The 15,598-nt window shown below is 39.3% G+C and overlaps 1 protein-coding gene and 1 long non-coding RNA gene across 2 annotated transcripts; both read left to right on the top strand.

Annotated features, from left to right (window-relative positions):
• Nucleotides 1-1,422: 1,422 nt before the first annotated feature.
• c6h15orf61 (chromosome 6 C15orf61 homolog) lies at nt 1,423-2,446 on the top strand. The gene is made up of 2 exons (XM_088299135.1): nt 1,423-2,077; nt 2,165-2,446. The coding sequence occupies exons 1-2, from the start codon at nt 1,735-1,737 to the stop codon at nt 2,290-2,292; spliced, it is 471 nt and encodes a 156-aa protein (XP_088155261.1). The 5' UTR covers nt 1,423-1,734; the 3' UTR covers nt 2,293-2,446.
• Nucleotides 2,447-6,330: 3,884 nt separating this feature from the next.
• Nucleotides 6,331-14,055, top strand: LOC148335076 (uncharacterized). Its single transcript, XR_015844000.1, has 5 exons — nt 6,331-6,457; nt 13,095-13,174; nt 13,373-13,540; nt 13,643-13,672; nt 14,004-14,055. It is a non-coding gene; the product is annotated as an uncharacterized LOC148335076 (long non-coding RNA).
• Nucleotides 14,056-15,598: the final 1,543 nt, after the last annotated feature.

Raw genomic sequence — 15,598 nt, 5'->3', positions numbered from 1 at the left:
AGTTAATTAAGAAAAGCCCAACAATTTACCACATGCGCCCCTGCACTCATCATGTTCACTAATCATACACACGCTCCAAACTCAGAAGTGACCCTGAGGATATATCTGTTGAGTACAACCACCAACCATGTCACCATTTTAACCACTTAACACACCATACAATGCACGTGACACACCTGAACCTCACACAGAATGGGGCTGTGTTTTTAGAGTGGCCTTTTTACAGCACTGTCAGTGGGCGGGGGAATTATTATTTTTTTTTAAACACACAGTAACATTTTTGCACATTGACATCTCAACAGGGGGCATTGTTGAAGTTATTGTCTTTCCCCCTCATCAATTCATCAATGAGTTATGATGATTTACCGTAATTACCACGAATGGAACTTGAGTTTTATGTGGTACAAATCCGGTCATAAAGAATCAGATGAAGAACTATATTTTATGGATTAGGAATTGTTGCACATTTTATATTGTTGTTTAATTGTTTTTTTTTAATCTTTTATTTGTTGTCTTTTGTTTGCATACTGCTCAGTTTTGCTCAGTCAACTGTGCTCACCCCCCTTTATCACCGGACGTTGAGTGCACTTTAACTTTAATTTAACCACAATCCTCAACTGAAGATGGTGAGTGTTTCTTAGCTACCAACGTAGGAATCATTAGTAAACCTTTTTTGTTTTGGCTGTTATTTGAACTGTCTCAGAATGTCTATGGGGAGCCCTTAAGACCATTACTCGCAGTTTGTCATATGTCATTCATCAGGAATATCCCCTGCTAAAATGCAGGGGGAAACCAAATTTAAGGTAGATTGCTAATGGCTTAACGGGCCGTCTTCATCTACATTTTTAAAGTTGCACATTCTGGAAAGCAAGCTGTGGGATAATTGGCCAAAATTGAGATTGTAGAAAATGTATGAATGAGAGTTAATTGTGAGTCAACCCCATTTCGTTTGCCTTTAAAGGGAGCTGATGTAAGGGTATAATTATTAAAAATATATTTGTATAATGGCTGAACATGTTTTAATATATTTAAAAATAAATATATTGTTGGAAATCTGTGACAATTAAATATTCCATCTAGTACAGGAGTATTTATTTCAGTAGTTAAATTAATAACATGAATAATTTTCAGATGTGCAGGTCTTACCTAATTTAGAATAAAAAAAAATATTTGATTGATATTTCCTAAAAAAATGTCAGTTCAGTAAATATGGGAGTTTTTTGGCTGTAAACTGTTTATCAAAATTAATTTTACAAATAAACCAGTTTCATTCCGTGTGTATTACGTCAATAACCGTTTTAATGTTGCTATTATGATTGTTCTTGTTATTATTAATGTATTTTTAAAATTTTTATTAGTAGTTTTTTTTTCCTCCAAAGAATAATTGGTCCGCCTCATTTGTTTCCAGCCGGATGACTGTAATGTGAGTACCACTTCACCGGTAGGTAACTGTAAACACATCTCAGGTCAGCTCTCCATTACAATGTTTGTTGTCCTTAATGGACAAAAATATATATATTTACACAGTTCATGTACTTAAAACCTCCGTCTTTGTGTATATAACGCTGTTTTTAAGTAGCGTGTGTTCTCTCGCAGGAGGCTCATGTGTGCTTACTTTAGCCGACCCAGTCACTAGACAATTTTTTAAAGAGGCAGGCGCTCATTAAAACGAGAATACCGCACTTAATCGCGAGGTTCCGACAGCTATAATAACGTTTAAAATAAGTGCAAGTTATGAGGGAGTTTTTGAAAAAGGTTCACCGCATTTTTGTTAAAGTCGCGCTGTTTCCGACCACTTTTGGCAAATCAATTCCTCGTCCCACCGCCTCGGAGGTGCTCACCTGCCACCTAGTGCAGCGGAAACTGCCACCGTGGACTTCTTACTGTGTCCGCTACTCTGCCGTCCACAATGACCAGTTTGGATTGTCCAACTTTAACTGGAGCGTTCGGGGTTCCAACTACCACATACTGAGAACAGGCTGCTTCCCATTCATTAAGTACCATTGCACCAAAGCACCTCCACAGAACTTGGACTTCGAGGACAGGTTTTTCACCATGCTCAAAGTTATCAATCTAGGTCAGTACATAATATGTAATGACGTTATTTGATCAATAAATCATTGTCTCTATCAAACAATACAGCAGTGAGCATTGTGTGTTGCAGGTATTCCCTGTTTGGCGTATGGAATCGGTTGCTGGATGGTTGTGGGTGCAGCAGAAACTGTCAAGACAAGCGTTGGGCCTGTCAAAGTCTATTTTGCCTACAAGGAAGAAGAAGGTGCTCAATATTGAACCCAACAAACAAACTGAATTCCAGTGCAAGACCATAATATATGTGTTATTTACATCTACCAAGAAGAAGCTCCAGTGGACTTATTGACAGGTGTATCATTCTGTGTCTCAAGTGGTCCTTTTCTGTTAAATTATTAAAGATTTGAAGTGGCAATGGAAGAGTCGCTTATACATGTTATTACGTTGACACACAACACCAACAGTGTTTATTTAAATAAAACACTTAACATTAAAAATGTATGAAAGTTTCCACCAAAATAGCTTTTCTGCTATAGTACCTGGATGATTTTACTTTTAAAAAGAGTCACCGTTCGTGTAATGTTAGTCATTGTATTTGTGCACTATGTTGAAGTATGATATTTTGTTTAATCCATTTATAAACCAGCCTAAAAATTCACAGATTTGACTCCTGTTAAGCCCCCTGATATACACGGCGACATTTCAGTGTGGCCCAACATTTGCAGTGCTACAACAAAAAAACCTCGTTGAAACCCCTCCACAATTGAGCCATAGCGTGTTGCTTCTTCAATAACACAGTCATAACCACTTCATTTTGCGTGAAACCTAAATAACCCCTGTTCATTTATTTTAATGTAAATTAGTGATCAACCTCCATGCGGCAGCTAGTCAATTGTGTTGCTGTGTCAAGACAGGTGTGATAAAAAGGATTTTAATCACCAAAGTGTGGCCTGCGTCCGCAGACACGTGCATGTCTTCCTTCGGGCCTTCCTCAGCCTTTGATTTCTGGTAATGTGCTTTGCTGACGGGGCAGACGCTTACCTTCTGCTGCTCAGTTCTGCTCCCCGGGAGAGCCAGCATGACAAACTGCCATATTGATTTCCTCAGCCCTTTGCATCTCCTCCTAATAGCATTTATCAGCGACCTCAATTTTCTGGCTTTAGCCTCTTCATTTCCGGCGACAATGAGGAAGAAGGTATAATTTCTTGTCGTACATGTTAATCAATGTCCCCTTTTGACCCGTTCTTTGCACTGGAAGGCTACAAAATAGCTGGCATGCCTCTTTGAGTGTTGATACTTGCTAGTCTGAGGCCACTTGACTAGGTCGTTGATTGAAATACTTACTGTTGAATATATACTTTATTGTACTCATCTGAGCAAAAGGAGTATTTTTTTTTTTATGTTTTCCATTCCTGCGGTGATGACGTAACCCGTATTTGTACGTTAGTCATTCTAGACCACAGGTCTTCAATCCTGTTCCTGGAGGGTCGCTGCCATACCTGTTTTGCATCTCTCCCTGCTGCAACACACCTGACTCAAATGATCAGATAATTAACGAGGTCTGCAAGCTGGATAACGATCCTGATCATTTGAATCAGGTGTGTTGCATTTGGGGCAGATGGAAAACAGGCAGGACAGCAGCCCTCAAGGAACAGGATTGTATGTTGAGATCGCTGTTTCACCAATGACCCCTTGTATGATCCAATCCTTTAGATAACTGGGGAAAAATACTGTACTCTGACAGATGAATGTTAAAAGACTGGTCGAGTAAATCACTTTCATTCCAGGGCTCACATTCCTGACCACCACCTTAATAAGTGAAGTCCGCAATATAGAAATATATTACAGTGTTTAAATACTCCCTAGTCATTTTGTTATAGCATTTAAAAAAAAAAAAAATTAATGGTCATCAAATACACTTTTATAATAAAATAATCACATTTAATATATTCTAAGAGAGCAAGAGCAATGGATAAAATAAAATTATTGTACAGTGTAGTGATCGATCCCTTTGTGCGTTGCCCATAGATGTACATCATAAAATAAACCTACAGTCGTCATTTTCTGTAGGCGTAAAGATCAGGATTAAAGAGAATTTCACATTCAGTAATCTCCAACAAAAACTAGGCTGTTGTCGAAATACTGCCTGAGGTTCTTTCAAATTTACAGTTTCAAATAACAGTGGAACTACACCCAAAATAAACAAGAGACTGAACACAGTAGTTATAAACTGTACAAAAAAATAATCCATGAAATAGCTGTACTGCCAACCCGTACCTGCAATGATGGGGGACTTACTGTATTACTTGTATTGTAACAAATTTGTCATTTCAAACCGTTTCCCGGATTGGCTTGGGTTCAACCGTAGAGATTCTACCGTACAACAACTGTTTCGTCTCTTGACTGACTTTTCCTTCAGCTTAACTTGCTATAAGCGACCCGGCTTTCGTTGTGCTCATCAAATGTCAAAACCTCATGCATCATTCATATGCAAAATCCCCCTAAACAGTGCGATGACACCACACTATCTTAATCATTCTAATTGCCTTGAACAAGGAACATTTACTGAAATGTGATCGCTGGTATCGGGCTACACTGAAATCCCCCCTCCTTTCATTTGCACCCTTTCATCAGGACTCAAAGTGTGCATGGGGAATGCTCAGGCAAGCATGTCTTAATTACTCATTGACCCTTTGACCCCTTCGCTGCATTGATACGGCCGTATGGCCAGACGCAAACGTGTGGGGTTGCAGCTGACTGCGGCTTTGTGAGCTCTTACAGGACGATTCGGGTCGCTGAAATCCAAACTGCGGCGCATGCGAGTGAGCTGTCTTTGTTTACACGGTTTCACCTTTTGAGGCGCTCTCAAATACGGCTCGGACTCACTCGCTATCTGCGCAGCACGACAAATGAAGTATATTTGTCTACATTTGCCACAAGATGGATGCCTTTTAATAGCCGCGCTAGTCTAACGCTGTTACGAAGTGGCGGAATTACCCAACTCAAGTGCTAATGAACAAAGAATTAAAGCCTCCAAAGCCAAGTTTAATTGCGTGCAGATGCTGGTAATACGTTTTGTCAAGGTGAAATCTTTAAGTACTTGTACTGTTTAGGATTTAGGTAAGTAAAGCAAAACATGTGCTGCGGCGATGTGTTTAACAACTTAATTGCAAAGTCTAATTAGATACGTCGTCCAAAAAAATAACTAAATCTTGGTCACCCCTTTGAAATAGTTGCAGCTTCCTAAATGAATTATTTAACAGGGAAACTTGTACGATACTCCCACCCCAACCCACCACCCCTCTTGTCATATAGATGTATGGCTTGGCAGAAACAATTATTGTGCACATAAGCCCTGCAGCTAACACCGGCATGGTTATCATTATGAAGCTTGTGGTTGGAGCGACGGCGCCGTCGCCACGCTTGCTCCATTAACGGCAGGGGTTCCTGTCGCCTCACTTTAAGGATCACATTGGAATTACATGTGAATACAGAGGTGTCATCACACGTTGTCACAACGTTCAGTGTGATGGCACTTCCCCAATTTGAATATGACGACTGGAACGCAAAACTCATTACATTTCAACTACAAACATCAACACTGGACAGACGTATGGCGACTGTGTGAGAGCGAAACATTGCAATTTGGTTCCGTCAGTCATAATTGCGTTTGATTACTGGCTTGGTAGTTTTCCATTTTGTTGGGCAGAACTCCAGCAGAACTCAAATGTGGTGAATTTCTTAACAGTTGACAAGGCGTGTTGTAATGCTTTATCTTCCTCCTTTTGGCATACAATAAATAAATACGGTAAACATACAGATGTTGGATATTTATTCACTGGTCACACGTGTGCAATCCATTCTTGGATTAGGAAGAAACATTGTTTTTATTGTTCTGGTTGTTATTTGCAGGCGTGTCGGTAAAGTGCGAGCCGTTTCTAATTATGAGCTCACCTCATATAGCCCCGTGAGGATGACAAAATAGAAGAAACACCTGTCAGTGTGCTACAATTCACTTTGACACCACTGAGAACCGCAAAAATAAACATTATTAAATTGACAGGCTCGCGTCATAAGTTCCATTTAATTTTTGATAAGGCTCATGTGATGGCCCTCACAGGCCTGATGTATGAGGTGAGCAATCCGTGTGCACCTTGGCAACACTGTACTATGAAGTGTGTCTGAAAAGTTTCAGGACTTGTGTCAGAAAACATATTTCACACCCAAACAAGTTTTCCCCTTCAAATACCAATGCATTTTCCCACCCTTCTTTGCTCCGACTTTTTGCATTCCAGGGAAGATTCCTCTGGCATCCTTTCATCACAACCATCTCGCCCTGTCTACGTCTTCTCAACGGATGCACTTAGGTTGATGACTTCTTGATCTTTAGAAGAAAAGGAAAAACAATCAGACAACGCCAAGTCCGGTGAGTAGGACAGTTGCTCCAGTACGGTGATGTTCTTTATAGCCAGGAACTGTCTGATGCTCAGGTCAGCAAGTCCTGCCACAAGGGACGGCTCCTCTCACGGGCTGATCAAAGCAATTGGCCCACAGTGAAATGTTAAACTCGTTTGTAGTTTGGGTTTGAAAAATATCTTTTGCGACATCAGTCCTGGAACATTGCTGACGCCTCTCGTGTATCAAAGCTGTGTTCAAGATAGCCTTCTTTGAGTCGACGTATTTTACACACCATAGGATATTGTCATAGTTTTTTTTCTCTTGAGCATGTAAACATGTCAAAATCATTTTATTCTTTCCAAACAAAGTTGATGATTTTGTTTTTCTTTTCTTTTCGCTTCAGTCATACTTAACGCTTACTCTGTTGACATTAAGAGCGTAATGAACTTTAATAGTTTTTCTACGACTTATTCTCGAGAGTTAAATGAACTATCCATTTTTTGTTATATATTATGCAGTATTTAAAGTTTCAGCTCATTTAAAAACAGACGCCCTCCATAACCCACCCCCCAGGCCGTCTTTTACCCCCCACCAGCTTGCAGTCAGGCGCCTCTCGCCACAGGCTCCGCTTGATCTGTTTTCCTCACTTAAAATTGAAGTTGTCTTGAATATTTATTTATTTGCTTTCGCCTTTTGTTTCAGCATAGAACAACTACTGGCTCAGTCTCGGGTCAAAATTGTGTTTTGTTTTTGGTTAATTGACATTTTTATTTGTTACATTGCTGATCAGGTCTAAATATAAAGTAGATGAAGCAAATATACAGATGCTGATTTTTTCCCCCCTCTTGTGCCATTTAAAAGCAGCACTTCTTACTTGCACTCCAAGCAGCAAACCCTCGAAACTCAATTCTAGACTGGGGATTTACATTAAATACACTCATACAGATGCTGCATGCAAACATCGGAATGGAATAAATCAATTTGGTTTCCAGAAATGCTTCACATGATACAGCGTGATCTCCAATCTCTCTGCAAATGAGCTGCGCTCCCTTGTAATGGTTTTCTGCTCCTCGTGGGAGGCGGCGGTCTCAGAAAAGCTGCTGATTGAGGGAGAAATGTAATACAGGTGTAAAGCACACTTGATAGGGGTCTAACACGGGGGTTATGCATTTTAACAGTGATATACATACTGTTACATATTTGTCATTGAATATTGAATTTGCTGGGTCGACTCTTTCGGGCCTGCAGAGATTTGCAAGTGACTGCCCGAGCGTTGTTAATTCTGGCAGCGAGGGTGGCTATTATGTTGAATTAATAGGAATTAAGGGTTTAAATTGGTTAAGTAAGCACTTCATTAATCTTGAGTGGATTGCTGTGTGAAGCGGCTTTATAGGTGGCCCCTTGATGTCCAGAATAAAGAGCTACTTCTTACATGAAATGCTGATGCCAATCGCCCGACCTTATATTATGTATAGATTTTTAATGATAAGGTCTGCTTCGCAAGTATCTATCTATTTTCTCGACAATTTTTCTTGCTTAGGTGAGTTGATTTACGGAAAAAGGCAGGCAACACTCTCGACTTAGGCTGAACATTTAGCCAATTTCAAATCAACATAGCAATGTAGTAGAATGCAATTTTCCCGGAAAAAAAAAAATCTGCTTCATTTCAGTCAGTCGGTTGGCTTTATTTTTTTTGTACATACTGTTACTGTTACATTTATTTATTTTTATACTGTCTAAATAAATTCATCGCATAAGAAATGAAGTCCACGTAATTATGTGACTTTAATGATAAATTCATAAATATGTTTGCATTATTTAAATTTTCAGCACATCACCCTTGAGTGCTAGAATTTTGCAAAGTTCTTACTAAACACTTAAAAGAATCCAAGTAAACGTGTTTAGTACATTAACAAGTTTAACTTGAGTTGATAAATAAACGTTCGTTCATATTGACTTGACTTAAAAAGTTAATAAAAATCAGTAATCATTTGCACTCGTAAGTCATCTGCCTGACAAAGAAACAAAACACAGTAATGGAAACTTAAAGGTGAAAATGTGACGATTTTGCTCGCCAAATCGCCCAACATGGTACTCAACGCAAACAGCCATTGCTTCCTGTCTTGACGCACTTGAGATTCTTTGTTTGTCTCAAGAGTGAATGCGTTGTGAAGTGTGCTTTGAAGAGGAAGTAGGCCGCGACGTGTTTCAAGGACGTTTCTGTCGTTAGAAACTTGACATGATAAAACACATTTCCGCGGATTGTTTCAATGCTCAGTTTTTCCTGCAAAATTGTCAAAAAAAGATGTCACACAGTGATGGCATCATATAATTGGCGAACACATTTTTTTGTTGGGTTATCTGACAGTTGTTTTTTGCTCATTAGCTTATAGCTTATAGCTCATTTTTTGCGAGCTATAAGATCCACGTTCTCTTGAAAAAATAATGAATGCATTTGTATGCATGTGAATAAAAAAACTACGATTGAATAATTTTAAGCTTTAAAAACTAATAAAATGAAGTAGATCTGACAATGGATTGCCCATGGTTACAAATTTAATTCCTTAATTTCTTCTATGCATCCTTTCTGTTTGCAGATATCGATAGACCTGACCTATTGGGAGCTGCACACACCTCTCACCACACAATTGTGACTGCACATCAATGAGTCCAATTTTTCTTATTTTGATGTGACTGCACATCAATGAGTCCAATTTTTCTTATTTTGATGTGACGTGCTAGAAAAAAAAACAAACAAAGCGCACATTTTGCAATCAGCATGGCAATTTTAGTTTTAATCAGCATAAAAATCAAACTAAACAGAAATACTTTTTGCAATTGTTCCCAAGTGTAATCATTCCTCACCTTTGTGTGATCTTTGTCGACGTGAGCTACCGTCAGTAAAAACGGCCGCGTGGCTCAGAGGGAAACGGCAGCAGGAGTTGATGCACCTTCCTCATCAGATGTGGACTAATTGCACTTGTTTTTATCGGAGCCTGCTAATGATGATGAGGGTGCACGAGAAGCGGAGTTTCCCCTAAGGCTGAAGAATAGTATGACTTCTCCAACCTTCTGTACTTATTGTCCAACAAAGGGGGAATTCACTTACTGCAGAGCTTCAGAAAAGTGGATAATTGTGGTCGCAATCGATAAACTAACAGAGCGGAAAATGAACAAGTGTGCTGTGTGCAGGTATTTGGCGAAAATTGCAAGAACCCTGCTTTTAGTTTCTTTTACATTTGTCGGCGGACGAGTGTCCGATTATTCACACCGTATGCACGTTTATGCCGTCTTTACATGTTGGCTTTTGTGCCGCTTTGTTTGGTTCTGTTGGTGTGACGGAGGCTGCAGGTTTGCTCGGATGAGCCACATTGTTCGTGTGCGGCCTGCAGTGACATCGCTGGAGGGCAGAGAGGGATATAACCTGAGAGGGGTGACAGTGATAAATAGCCCTTTTAATAACATCTGCCCCACTTGGCCGTCTAGTCAAAGTCAGTGTCCTCTGTGTATTTATGCCCATGTTTATTTATGCATCCATGGCATGCAGAAAATCACCACCGCGGGGGTACAATCATTCTTTATTTTTTGGGGTTGGGGCGGAATAGCTCATGTTAAACTCAGCATTTCACCGGAAGCGTGTTGTCCAAAGTACAAAAATAGTCGACACGATTACACTGATTATATTTGTCTGTTGTTCAAAATAGCACCATTGACGAGCGCTGATCTGCTCTCTACGCCCTTCAATATGCAAGCATTTAAAATTGCTGTCTTGCCATCGTATGACTGAAGTCACAGACCTTTTGTCTGTGGAAATATGACCTCAGGCGTGCATCGTTGAATATGTAGCAGGGAGGCTGTAGATCAGAGATGTCACAGCCTCTTCCCGGAGGGCCGTACTCAGTCTGTTCTCACCCCAACCGCTTCCTTCCCTTTAATTGGTTCAATTAGTTAAGTATCCATATACATTATCGTGTATGCATTTTTCATGACTCCTCTTAACGCTCTGTTTGAACAGAACAACTTCCGGCTATGATTTGCCATTTGGATGAATGTCAAGGAGGCTAAATGATTGCGCTAATTGAGTAATTAAAAGCAGATGTTGGAGCAAGAGCCAACAGCATACACTTTAAACACTTTGCCCTCCAGAAATCCGACGGCGTTTTTGACACCCCTGTTATGTATGCTTATCCCAGAGGTGCCCCTATTATAACTACAGTTTCACCCTTGTGATTATTCAGTTGAAGTCTTTGCTATTGAACCAAAAATGCTGTTTTATGCCGTTTTGACCATGGGAAATGGTCTGGAAAAGAAAAGCCCATCATGCTGCCTAATGGCCAGGAGTCGGAGGCAAAGCACGACTCTACCTATCATTCGTACCCCCCGCTGTCCTCTGGTGGGACACTCGCGGTCTCCGCAAGACTCTTTGGAGGGAGATGATGGTACGTTGAAAGTAATTAACATTGGAATTGAGCCAGTAATGGGAATCAGTGTGCCATCAAATCACAGAGGCACACAGTGTATTTCCATGCTTTTGACAGCCAAGGTGATTGGAGTATTGCTGGAAGGCTTTACAAAGTGCCGATCAATAAATAACAATTTTCCTATTAAAGAAAAAGAACTTTGACATTGCTATTAGATTGTGACGGCTTGTAGCTCTTTTGTGGCCGGCCGGTGATGAAGAGAGAATTCCAATTGGGAAGGTTTGTGTAATTAATGTTTTGCTGTGATTTTTCCGGTGGTGAGCTTCTTTTCTAATTTTTTCACATATAGTCTCAGAAGGGGCAAAGTTGTGGTGAAGCCAAGGACGCATGCATGCCACTTTTTTTCAGACCGGATGCAGAGTCGGCAATACTTGATAATCATCCATTGCAGCATGTAGTTTGCCATCCGCTAACAAATTCTTGTTGTCCGTTTTACTTTTGTACGGTGTTGGCGCACGCGTGCCTTTGCAAAATGTTTAATTAGGATTAGGGCCGAAATCGCAATCTAAAACAACGCGATTTCAAAAGCGGCAAAGCTGCCGTTTTTTTTTAAAGGGTTCTTGTCCTCACGAAGCAGGTCACACTATCCAGCGGCGTTCTGAAGTATTTTATTTCGCCGCTGCTAAAATGCTAGGCGCCAAACTAGCTTGTGCCACAACTGTACGGTCTGTATTTGTACTATATGCAAGTCCGTGCCCAGCAACAGCAACGATCCACGTGATGCGGATCTTCTCCTCCGTGATGACCAATCAACTACGCCACCTACAAGTAGCATTTTAACAGAGCAGACAAACGAGGAATTGCGATGCATGCTAATCGCTAAAGTGAAATATAAAGACCCAAAATAAGTGCATAGGTGTGCAGTCGATTTTTTTAACAGAAGTCTGGCTAGAACCTCGTTAGGGCGGAGAGCCAGCAGCTATGAACAGAAATTTTGTATTTCAGTCAACGTATCTACAAATGTAGACATAAAATAAGATGACAGCTATGTTAGCAATTTAGCATGCGCTCTCAGACCGGAACACGTCACATCATCATGATAAAGAGCTCAAAATGTCAATTGTGTATTAATTATTTATAATCTCATCAATAATATTTGTACAATTTTGCACCACAGAGTATTGATATCTACACAATAACAGCTCTCAAAATTATATATTTCAATCAATTTAGCTTTGCTAAGAACAATGATGTTATCGACGTATACTCAAAACATGTACATTAGTATGAAATGTAACACATTTTAGTGTTTAAAAATGTATTTTCATATTAAAAATTACACATATACAAAATTATGCTTGGCGGCAAGTAGTTTTTAAAAACCTGAAGAACTGGCCCCCCTCTCAAAACATCTTTAGTGTTCTTGCATTATGAGAGTATTAACTTTTATTGTTTTTAATGGTATAATGGCATTTTCCGTTATGTTCGTAAATGTCACCGTCAATTGTGAAAAGGTCGCAAATTAAATCGATATCTGTCACAAAAATCGCAATGCAATACATTTTTTCACCAACAAATCGTTCAGCCCTAATTAGGAATTCTTTAGATATTTAAGATAACCTTTTAAGCCGATTTTGAATCATAGAGAAGGAGGAACAGCGGGGGTAAAAGTGAGGAGAGTTGATGACAGATCTCATTGTAATACATCTCTGGACCACTAGCGTGGCTAATGAACTTAGTAATTACTCATCAGTGGTTGGGAGGGTTTTCGCCAGGGCGATGAGAGCAGTGGCTGCTGGGAGCCACAGGAATGAAACAACAGGCAACAATCAACACAGTGTCTGCGCTACAATCAATCATGCCTGTCAGGCCCTTCACACTCGCAATAATTTCTTGTTGTTTTCCACAAATGACTACACCTTGTAAAAATGTAGCTAACACCACATTCCCAAAAGCCAGCCCTTCAACTGGATCGTATGATTTTCATTTTATATATATATATATATATATATATATATATATATATATATATATATATATATATAATTTTTTAAAATTATTATTATATGTTTGTCCGTCCATTTGTACAAAGCTCATAAAAAGGTGCAGATGATTTCATAACATATCTGTGCGTTCAAATGACTTCAAGGCGTACCAGTCTGTCTGTGTATTTTAACAATGGCAAAGCTTTTAAGAGCATTATGATCCTTTAACGATCGGCTGTTCAATAATCTTTTCATCCAGGTGTCGAGCCATCCCAAAAATGTCCTTTCTGAGCGCCCATGAAACTGCGGTGATATTTAAATACGAGTGAGAGCAGCTTGGTGAGTAACACTGGACTATTCACAGATGCTCTTTCCTGCCGAGCTCTAAATCATGTTTCTTAATTCCCAGAGCCACATCTCAATCATTCTCCTTGCTAATTTGAGAGTCACCCTCATTTCATTTTAAACGATTCATTTTTGGCAAATTTGTAAATGGCCCCGATGTGTGTGCTACAATTTAGTCAATTACTCTTTCAGCCAGCAGGACTCCTGGGACCCGGAACATACAACGCCTGGAGCTATCATCTCAATAATTGTTTCAGAAAAGTTGGGAATGAATTGCTAACGCTCTGTTCCACTTATTGAAATGTCAATTGGAGCCAAGCCACCTTTTTTTCACCCCCTTCTTGCTCTCTTCGCGGAATGGTAAGAATGCCACCCATTTTTCTGCTTTCTAACCATTGCTAACACAATAAAAGTCACTTGAACATCCTCTGAATTGACATCCAAAACCGCATCTCTCCACAGAATATTCCCGCTGTAGAATAATCCAACAAGGTATGAGCACATTTCTGTTTGAATTCCCGTTAATAGACTGAAGCTCCTTTCTGCGAAATACTCTGTGAATTTACTGTATAAAGTACAAGTACGTAACTACTAATTGGCTGTTAAAATTAAGACATATTATTCAACCAAATGAAGTTTTAACAGGTGCTAATTAAAAGGAGATTCCTTCTTTATGGAATCAAACCGTATGACCTGTCGACCTCAATTAATTAAGTTATTATTAGCCAGTTTGGCAGATCTGGAGCTTGCTCAACTCAATGTAAAATATGTAAAATATGTTTCTCCTTGTTTTATTTTTTTGTTTTGTTATTTTTGTCACAAGGTCCCCCAGCCTTGCCGTGAGCCAATTAACCTGTACTGATGAGACTTGTGGCTAATTAATTGGAGACATGGGATGCGTGTTGCTTTCAGGTAAGCAGGTCGTTTTTATTTAGAACTATTTAGGCCTCACTTGTCACTTCTCCCCTGTAAACTGAATACACAATAGGATTTAAAACAAACGCAATATTCCTTCTATTAATATCTTATTATATATAAATAAGTGTCACGAATGTGGTGACTGTGAAATTCAATGACCAGTTTGTTCTGTTTGCTTTCAGTGATTTCAACACTTGATTGAAACGTTATTTGGTTCATAAAAAAATGAAACCATGTTTGCAATAGATAATACCCGCACATATCGTATTTTATTGTCTCACCAATTGAACACGTCCTTCACTCAATATTATTCTTAAAAATGAGCAGAATCAAGTTTTTTATTCATATTTAACTATTTTTTACTCACTCATCAACGATTGATAAGAAAAAAAAAAGAATGCTGTCAAGCAATGAAATTTTTTAACTAATTAATCGCAAAAAATGCGTAATTAATTGCGATTAGTCACATTTTTCAATTACTATGTTTTGTGACTTTTGTCACAGATAATTGTAACGAATGTAAAATCACCAAATTTAAAGACTATTTTAATTCAAAGACTAATAGCTTTCTTTGATCCTTGATTGCAATCTAAACAGAGGCAATTTTACAGGCTTTTTTCTTTGAAACAATTCTCCAAACCTATACAGAACATTTAGTTGTGCCCACAAGCGCCACAATCCGGCAGTGTTGGTTTGCAAGGCCCAGTGGTAACTTGTTTTAATGTGAGATGTGCAAAAAATGTACAGCGAATATGATAAAGCATTTGAATTTGGTTTCGCAAAGTATGCAAATTATTTTTGAAGTAAATAAAACAGAGTTAATTGATTTAAATGTCTTGAATACGTAAATTTAAAAAAAAAAATTAATCTCCAGAGTTAACGCTTTAATTTTGACTTTTATAAAAAAAAAATACTTTCACCTGACACTTCACAAGGTACACCTGCAAGATTTAATGAGATCCATTAAAAGAGCTGCAGCAAAAATGTGCAATTTTCCTCATCGCGTAGAGTCCCGCCTTGCTAAAATGAATGGCAAACAACAAAAAATGTTTCACAAAATGAAACCGAAACGAAGATAATTATCCGCCCGTGTTTCGACAACAGCGAATAAGCATGCGGCAAAGTGCGCGTGTGTGACTTCAGCGTAAGTGTGGTGCATACGTCGGCTCTGATTACTGGATGGGTGATTCTGTAGTTCTGTGTGTAAGACCTTCAGCTCTATTCTATAATTAACTTTTGCCTGCACCCTTCAGCTCCCATTGCAGACTTGATGTGTCCGCGGCGAGTGTTCCGCCCAAGCAGCTTGCCATTCAGTATGTATTGAGCTGTCAGAGTGGGCCTCTCTCCCAAGCTGCCTGTCTTCACTGAACAAGCCAGCCTATTAACTCCTATTGACTGTGACACACATGTCCCTCCAAAATGAGCGGTTCCGTATTGATTTTCCGCAAGCGCTGCTCACTTCCCCCTTTCATAGCGCAGAGGGTGAGATCTTTATCCTGA

The sequence above is a fragment of the Idiotropiscis lumnitzeri genome, chromosome 6, assembly GCF_059441095.1.
Source record: "Idiotropiscis lumnitzeri isolate Australia: NSW breed Sydney's pygmy pipehorse chromosome 6, RoL_Ilum_1.0, whole genome shotgun sequence".
Taxonomy (NCBI): Eukaryota; Metazoa; Chordata; class Actinopteri; order Syngnathiformes; family Syngnathidae; genus Idiotropiscis; species Idiotropiscis lumnitzeri.
Note: the sequence above shows the minus strand (reverse complement) of the source record. Positions and strands in the feature narration are given on the sequence as shown.

Coding starts and splice junctions, on each gene's coding strand:
- c6h15orf61 (XM_088299135.1), top strand. CDS start 1,735: ATGAGGGAGTTTTTGAAAAAGGTTCACCGCATTTTTGTTAAAGTCGCG. Junction 2,078..2,164: donor GCTCAAAGTTATCAATCTAG/GTCAGTACATAA, acceptor TGTGTGTTGCAG/GTATTCCCTGTTTGGCGTAT.